General features: G+C 44.5%; 1 protein-coding gene and 1 long non-coding RNA gene across 2 annotated transcripts; both read right to left on the bottom strand.

Moving 5' to 3' along the window:
• Positions 1-5,085: 5,085 nt before the first annotated feature.
• On the bottom strand, positions 5,086-5,956 carry LOC124689997 (expansin-A13-like). The gene is made up of 2 exons (XM_047223445.1): positions 5,809-5,956; positions 5,086-5,723 (listed from the first exon to the last, which is right to left on the bottom strand). Exons 1-2 carry the CDS (start codon positions 5,954-5,956, stop codon positions 5,086-5,088), a joined length of 786 nt encoding a protein of 261 aa, XP_047079401.1.
• A 1,739-nt stretch (positions 5,957-7,695) lies between these two features.
• On the bottom strand, positions 7,696-9,031 carry LOC124687027. Its single transcript, XR_006998052.1, has 2 exons — positions 8,276-9,031; positions 7,696-8,167 (listed from the first exon to the last, which is right to left on the bottom strand). It is a non-coding gene; the product is annotated as an uncharacterized LOC124687027 (long non-coding RNA).
• Between the last annotated feature and the right edge of the window lie 95 nt (positions 9,032-9,126).

Raw genomic sequence — 9,126 nt, 5'->3', positions numbered from 1 at the left:
ATAATTTATACCTAATCCTTTACCTTCGTTTTTATCCCAGTCTTCAGCACTCCTTTGAATTGTTTCAAGAAGATCCCACTTAGCATCAACCTTCTTACTTGTGAAAGATCCCTCAAAACAAGCATCTAAATAATCCTTGTATTGCCCTGAAAGCCTTGCATAAAAATTATTAATGACAATATTAATGGGGAGCTCATGAATGGGACATTTCAGCATTAGTGACTTCCATCTCCCCCAAGCTTGGGCGATACTTTCTCCATCATGAGGGTAAAAATTATAAATATAATTCCTATCTCTATGCACTTAATGAGGAGGATAAAATTTATAATAAAAGAGAGACTCAAGCTCCTTCCACTCCAAATGATGAGGATCATCTAGTAGTCGATACCACTTATTTGCTTCGTCCTTAAGTGACAATGGAAATAATTTATTCATGGCAACTTCTCTTGATAAACCTGCAACCTTAAACAACTTACAAAACTCTTTAAGTTTCAACAAGTGATCACTTGGATGGACTATTCCATCCCCTGCATAGCGTTCATCCATAACCTTTTCAACAATTCTTGTAGGTATTTTAAAAGAAATAATTTCAGCAGGGGGATTTAAAATATCACAAACATCACTAGAATTATCACATATGGGAGATTAAATATCATCAAAGCAATTCTTCTCAACTAAAGCCGGGGAACTAAAAATATCATAAAAACAATCTTCCCCAAGCTTAGATTTTTTCCAAGGTATTACTAGTAATGGTATTCAAAGCATTCATACTAATAACATTGTTACTAGCAAAAAGATCTAAAATTTTGCCTTTTCCATTAAGCCTAACTAGTGTAAATAAAGACAAGAAACAAAAAGACATAATTGCAGAATCTAAAGGAAATACCTTCAAGCGCTCACCTCCCCGGCAACGGCGCCACAAAATAGCTTGATGTCTACGCACACCCCTATTCCTGTAGACAGTGTTGGACCTCCAAGAGCAGAGGTTTGTAAAACAGCAGCAAGTTTCCCCTAAGTGAATCACCCAAGGTTTATCGAACTCAGGGAGGTAGAGGTCAAAGATATCCCTCTCAAGCAACCATGCAATTAAGATGCAAAAAGTCTCTTGTGTCCCCAACACACCTGATACACTTGTCAAATGTATATGTGCACTAGTTTGGCGAAGAGATAGTAAAACACAGGTGGTATGGATAAATATGAGCGATAATATAAATATGCAACAAGTAAACATGCAGTAAAGTAGTAAACGAACGGTGCCAGAAAAGAGCTTCGTTGGCACTAAGGAGTGTGATTTAATATTTGGAAACAAGGCCCAGTGATCATACTTTCACCAGTGGCACTCTCAACAATGCAATCATAATTAGATAAAAATATAAGCACTTCATCATGCTACTACGAAACACTTTCTTGCTGGATAAAGAACACAAACTCATCGTGCATGGGCTATAAAAGCACACCTCAAGATGCAGCCCCAAATACCATGAACACCCCACGCTGTCAGTTTGAGTATTCATAGGAGGAACTAACATTACACAATTCATAAGGGAGCCACACACGGTACATACCGCGATCACGCTGACCCCAAAGTTCATATGATAAAAAACACTAGAGTAGCACAACAACATCAAGATTACAAAGCCCACGATCACATAAAAGATCATATCACGAGAGAGAGTGAAACCACATAGCTACCGGTACGGCCCCTCAGCCCCGGGGGTGAACTACTTCCTCCTCATCATAGGAGGCAGCGATGGCGATGAAGATGGCGGTGGAGTCGATGGAGAAGGTACCGGGGGAAATTCCCCGTCCCGGTAGGGTGCCGAAACAGAGACTTATGTCCCCCGGATTAGGGTTTCAGACGGCGGCAGAGCTTCAGGACTTTTCGTGGGCGGAGACTGATATTCTCGTAACTTTTAGGTCAGAGGGGATCTTATAGGCAAAGAGGCGACGCGAGGCGGTGCTCGAGGGGGGAATACATGGGGCACGCGCGGCTAGGGCCCAGGGCGCGCCTGGCCCATGTATAGCCACCCTGTGGCTCTCCCGGCACTCCCCTTCTGGCTCCCGGAGTCTTCTGGTGAATAAGAATTTGTGTGAATTTTCTAGATTTTTCCGAGCACTTTCATTTTTGGACTATTTCTGCAATAAACAGACATAATAAACAGAAACTGGCACTGTGGCACTTGTTAATAGGTTAGTCTAAATAATGACATAATATGATACAAAGTGCCTATAAAACATGGGAATTGGTGCAAAACAAGCATGCAGTATCAAAAATTATAGATACGTTTGCAACGTATCAACGGCCACCACGTGTACCTACATCCAACACTAACACTCACACACGACATCTACCCTGCCACCCCATCGGCCACGACAGAACATGGCTCTTCTCAAGCCCACAACACTCTGCCGCCACACCACGACAACGTTTCGCGCCCGATTCTCTTGCCGCGTTAGGAACATATGCCGTGCTCATTTTTCCTACCCCGGACATATCATCTAATGTGAGTCCCCCCGCGAGCACACCATCCTCAATACCGACTCCACCACCGCCACCACCGATTGTTCATCAAACTCGCAACATTACATGTCGCTTACCTAGTCCTCCCGACCGTCTTAAGCTTACGGTATTACCTCTCTATCCCTCCCAACTATCGATGCAGGAATGAGTACGATGCCGTGATGTAGAACTTCACATGGTCAATCGTTCCCCCTCCTCCTGGTGCAAATATAGTCTCCGGCAAATGGATCTTTCGTCACGAATTTTATTCCAGCGGCTCTCTTTCTCATCTTAAGGCATGTTGGGTTGTACGGGGTTTTTCACACAACAGCCCGGTGTCAACTTCGATGAAACCTTTGGGGATGTTGTCAAACCATCCACCATTTGAGGTCTATCCCTAGCTCTTTCGCAATCCTTACCTATTCATCAACTGGATATCAAAAACTCTTTTCTCCATGGCACTCTCACTAGAGAAGTCTACGGTCGACAACCCTCTGGCTTTATTAATCCTTGTCTTGCATCTAATGTTTACCGCCTTCAAAAATACATGCAAGGTCTCAAATAAGCATCATGTGCCTGGTTCTAACTCTTTGCCTCCCATGCTCAATCTCTTGGGTTCCTAGCAATCAAATGCTTCATGGCCAAAACATTACCCACCTTCTTCTTTACAACATTGACATCATTCTTACAACTTATTCCTCTACCATCCTACATCACATCATCACCTCTCTAGGCTCCGCCTTTGAAATGAAAGACCTTGCCCCCTTCATCATTTTCTTGGCATCCTAGTCTCTCGGATACCCACCACTCTCCATCTATCCCAACAACACTACATTATTGAGGTTCTCAACCGGGAAGGCATGCGTTATTGCCACTTTTCTCCAACTCTTATCGACAAGCAAAACTTTTCACCTCAGATGGCTCTCCATACCCTGATCCGTCTCATTATCGTAGCCTCACAGGTTCCCTACAATATATTATTCTCACTCATCCCGATATCTCTTATGTTGTTCACAAGTGTGCCTCCACATATCCTCGTGACTCTCACTTTCATCTCATCAAACACATTTTGCGCTATCTAAAGGCACTCTTGATCTTGGTCTTGTTCTCCATTCCTCTTCTTCTCATCAACTAGATGCCTACTCGGATGCTAATTGCGCTGGATGTCTGGATACACGTTTGTGTACCTCGGGATTCTGTCTATTTTGGTCGATAATCTCATCCCGTGGTCGTCACGTCCACATATCCTACTGTTTCTCGATCAGCTAAATACCGTTTTGTTGCTACTGTAATTGCTGAAACATGTTGGCTACGTCATCTACTAGTGGAATTTCACCGGCCCATACACACTACAACAGTGATCTATTGTGACAATGTCAGTGATGTTTATCTAACAGCTAACCCAATGCAACATCGGTCAACCAAGCATATTGAAATTGGCATTCATTTCGTGCGAGAAAAGGAGGCGGTTGGTGTTGTCCGGTTTTACATGTGTCATCGAGCTCTGAGTTTGCTGATATTTTTAACAAAGGGTTACATACTGCCTTGTTCCAGGAATTCAGAACCAGTCTTCACGTAGACACTTCTCCACGTACAGACTGCGGGAGTGTGTTAGGCGGATTCTCTTGATCATATCACGTTTGATCTTCTGCCGTTAGTTTAGGTAGTTAATGATCTTGCAGAATCTTCTAGATCAACTTGTATCTCAAATTTACTTGTACCCTAATGTAACCCGGCTATAACTATTTCGAGAGATATGCACAAGGCAAGGCAATGAGACACCCATGTTTGCCAAACTATCAGCGTAGAAATATGACATGTTTACGAAAGTAATAGAAAATGTTCACAGGACAAAGATCGTTGTGTTATATGCAAAGTGAGTGAGGTATGACCTAGTCAGACCCGAGATCAGGTCTACACGCAGGAGCAACAAGCTAGCGTAGGCTAATGCAACTACGAAAAGGTTGTCAACAGCTTAGTAAACCATCAAGGCATCAACTGTTTCCGTTGCTTCCGGCCGCGGAGTTAAACACTGGCCACGTACTGTTCAAGCAAGATAGGTAAAGTTGACTTCTCTTTGCAGAGATTTTGATCGGTTTACTCTTCCCAATACCTCTACTTTAGGAAATAAAAGTCTAGCCTCACGCTACAATGTCACCGGCCGAGATGAACCGTCCTTTTTACATAAAGGAGGCGGTTGACTAGAACAGTCGATCTACCCCATACCTCTAGTGCTTGGTAATAGTAACTGAAATGATTTTGCAACTTAATTTCGGATGTGATCTTGTAATGTTGAAGTTCATGCATGCAATGCCGATTTATATATCAGAGTTGATCTATAGCGTACAGAGGCTTGGATGATCTTAATTCACTCAAATCCTCACAGAACATAATACCTTATAAAACTCAAGAAATGTTATGTACATCACACATGCAAGCCCAGTGTTCATGTTATGGAGGTATGCAATTATAGAAGTACTATGAGAATAGTTAGGCCCAAACTGTGACATGTTCACAAACGATTCGGATGCCTAATTAAGCTAATCTTGTCGCCTTGAACGAACGAACGAACGAACGAAAGATGCTCACTTGAACTGCAGGTTGCTTGCAAACGTCTGGCCGAACGTCCAGCTGGAGCGCACGATGTTGGAGAAGACGATGGTCTGGCCGTCAGTGATGGTGAGCCTGAAGGAGAGGGTCTGGCCGTTGAGGTAGCCGCCTCTCTGCCAGTTGGCGCCCCAGTTGCGCGTCATGGACATCCAATCCCCGCCGGACTTGGACGCCATGATGTCCATGGCCCTGACCGACCCCGCCGCCGCCACGTTGGTGGGCAGCACCAGCAGGAAGTAGTCGTGGCCGCTGATGGTGAACCGCACGCCGCCCTTCTTCACGCAGGGGACCCTCTGGTATATGACGGGGATGATGCCGCCGCGGTAGACGCCGATCTTCTCCCAGGCCGGCTGCGCCATGTCGAAGTGGGGGCGCGGCGGGTTGCACCAGCCGCCGTTGTCGCTGGGGAGGTCCCAGTTGGGCGGGCAGAAGTTGGTGGCGGTGATGGTCACCGACACGCCGGGCTTGCACCACGTCTTGTCCGTCTTGCGGTCGCACACGAGCTTGTAGCACTGCCCGCACGACGCGCCGTCGCTGAACAGCGCCGTGCTCAGCGCCGCCGTCCGCGTGCCGTACCCCTGCGCGTACAGGTTCCCGTACCCGCACGCGCCGCCTGCGTACATATATGTATGATCACAAATGTGTGCTAGCTAGAAGACACGAAAAGCCCGTACGTACGTGAGCGTCGTTGAGCGTACCCATTGTGCCGGAGGCGTCGCTGCCGCCGTAGAACGTGGCGTGCGCCCTCACCCACCCGCTGGGCTCCAGCGCGTCGGCGCCGATGATGGCCAGCACGCAGCAGATCAGGGCGAGCACGCCCCCCGTGCGCACGTAAGCTCCAGCCATGGCTTACCACCAATCACTTGTCTTTGTTGTTTCTTGTGTGTACTTGTGGGCTATGGCCGGAGATGGCTCGATCGAATCGAATGATCGATGTCTTCCCGGTGAATGGACGCTGGGCAAGCCGATGGTATAACACGTGGTATATATATACATACACGAACAACTATAGGGTGTGACGAGACTGAGAAAATAACCAGCCAGACAAGCCCAGGCCGGCCATATCACAAGCTAGCCACGCACACGCTGTGGCGCTGTGCACATGCATAGGCGCGTGACTTGCGCGTGTGGCACATCTTTGAAGATGCGTACGCGCATGACACGGCCTGATCGGCACACGTATCCACCCCGTCTACATTTCTTGCTTTGAATCTACACAGATGCACATGATGATATCCAGCAAAAAGTAAGCAATTTATAACCACTTGGCTTATATATCAACCCTACCAAAGGGTGTGGAGGCTTGGCTTAATTTTCATTCAAAGTACAGTAATATGTTATTCTCATTGTTTTGTAGTATATATATAAATATATTTTTACCGTAAATATTTTGTGTACTATGCTTACTTGGTTATAACCCAACCTAAAAATCTCATGCAAATGAAAAACTCTCAACCTCTTGGCTTTGATTACCATATAGGTCGATGCACTAGCCAAATGAATCAAAAGTCCGAACTGATGAAAAGAGACTAAGCAGTGTATTTATATTCAACAAGGTGTAACCCCATTTGCAACTCAAACACACAAATCGCAATGCAAATCATACGGTTCTTAAGTTTAATGAGCTCAAACTTAACAATAATCCTACACTTACGAACGTAATAGCCTTACTGAAACCATACGGACAAACGTGTGGCTTGTCGATTGGTTCAGTTTTGATTCGGTGCTAAAAAACCTGGCCACGTTCTAATCCTTTCCGCTGCTATTGTGAGTCCGTAAGATCTTTCCGTAAGTATTGTCCGTAGGTGCAGCATTGCTGCAAACTTAATTCTCGGTCTAATTAGAATTAGCAAAACCAATATCCAAAATATCCTAACAAACTCATCTTTATATATATATATGACCAGTTTCGTCCTTAGTTTTGTATATATATGTGGTGGGCGATTAGGGCTTCAGTTTCTATCTTTTGATGCGCCAAACAATTAAAGGAGGCATCCTTCTGCTCTGCCGTACACTCAGAGCCAGACGGTGCGAGAAGATGGGGATAAGACGCTCAGTTGCCACGTTGGTTTGTTAGCTAATTGTGGTTACCGTTTAGTGAGGGAATCGGCCTAGATATGCCACCACCGCAAGCAATGCAGTGGAATATACAGCTGACTGCACAGCTAGCTTTGCGTTCGTCGGGAGGTCAAGGGCACGTCGTCAATCGCTGGAGCTTGTGGCTGATCTACCTCCGTTTATCTGCTGCCATTACAACTTCTCCGCTGCTTGCATCTAATTTGCTGACGAAGTAATTCACGTGATACATTGGCAGAATAGGCATACTCGTTTCAACCTATAGAGGCACTCCTAACATTTTCAGTGAACTGCAAGAACGAGGATAAAAAAATAGTTGTACCATGTAAGATACTTTCAAGTGGCAGGACAGCATGTTTTAATTAACTGCTGAACTGAAACCGATGACCAAGATACATGATCAGGCATGAGCAATGTGCAATGCATGCAGTCAGAAGTCAGAACAGCACAAGGGCAAGCAAAGTGGCAATCAAACTCTGATATGCCCTGCCAGCACACATGATGTCACAGAGTGTAAACATTTTTCTGCATTAATAGGATCAAAATTAAGAACCTTCCAATTATGATCCAGAGTATAAACAACAGTTTTCCTTAATGTACATACATACATACAAGGGGCAAAAGCAAGCAGAAACCTTGGAGCAAAATGGTTTCTGTGCTACCGACCATCCTTACTAATCTCATGAGGAACAGGCCTGTTCCCCTCCTTTCTGATTTCTAGAAGACCCGCTGCCAAACGCATTCCTCTATCAATTTCCAGGGAATAGAAATAGTTACTATCTAAAACTGGTGCTGGTGTGAAGTTTGAACTTCGCACCGGCGTTAATTGATTGAAACTTCTACTTTGTCAACTTGACATCAATGAGTGAATCTGGTTTTGTTTCGGGGCCACCGCAATCAATGGTAGTACTCCCTATTCGGCCAGGAGGCCAGTACCGAAAGATAGATCTTCCCAATATATTTTTTGCGGGAAGAGGGCCCCTGAAAAGAAACGGTGAAGTTGTACAGGCAGATTAAGTAAAATTATAACGAAACAGGCAGTAACATTAAAATAAACTCAACAAGTATCAATGGAGTTGACAGTATTACCACACATGGGAATCATAACTATTATTTCGGTTATCTCCCATCACAAAAACTGCATTTTCAGGTACTTGCTGCAAGGAAAAAATAGGATAAAGATTGTTAGCTAGCTCAAAAGAACATTATGACCTAAAAGAACCAACTGTTTCAAGGATGCATGTATGTGTAAATAACAGTCACCACATGCATGGACATAAGAAACTGTTTTTGATGTACGATGTATTTTTCTAATATATAAGAAGTTGTAATACATATAAAGCATGATTACTCATGCAAATCATTTTTGGCAGGCACCATGCTGTCCGCACTGCAAGATGAAATTATAATTTCTGAGTGATTATGCGGATCAACTTTCTTGGGATTAGTACCAAATATGATTTGGCCAGACAGAGCAAAGTCATTGTGATATGTCAGGACCTTCAAATATCTATCAAGTGTTCAAAGTGAACAACAGAAATACTGCCCCTGATGGACATGTCAAGTGCACTGAAACATAATTACCCCATGGAGATCAATTTCCCTGTTTTTCTGTTTTGCCTTACATATGACCAACTTTCCGACCATGAACTCTAAACTGTCTGATTTTAACCACAACCATCAAAACAGTGGTGGAGCTAACCCATTCTTTCAGCCTGGGTAGGAACTAACTAAGGCCAAATTAATCACTGTTTGCCCGAAAATCTCTTAGTTGAACCAACTTCTTCCATTAGAAGTCCACGGAGATGCACCGTCAGAGACCGGGCAGCTGCCCAGGGTGGCCCGGTGCTCTGCCACTATGTAAAAACCATTTGGATTTCAACCTCGGCCCGATTAAGGGTGTTATTGAGCCAACCTGTCAACACCCGGATTTTTAAGTC

This window comes from Lolium rigidum, chromosome 2 (genome assembly GCF_022539505.1).
Source record: "Lolium rigidum isolate FL_2022 chromosome 2, APGP_CSIRO_Lrig_0.1, whole genome shotgun sequence".
NCBI lineage: Eukaryota > Viridiplantae > Streptophyta > Magnoliopsida > Poales > Poaceae > Lolium > Lolium rigidum.
Note: the sequence above shows the minus strand (reverse complement) of the source record. Positions and strands in the feature narration are given on the sequence as shown.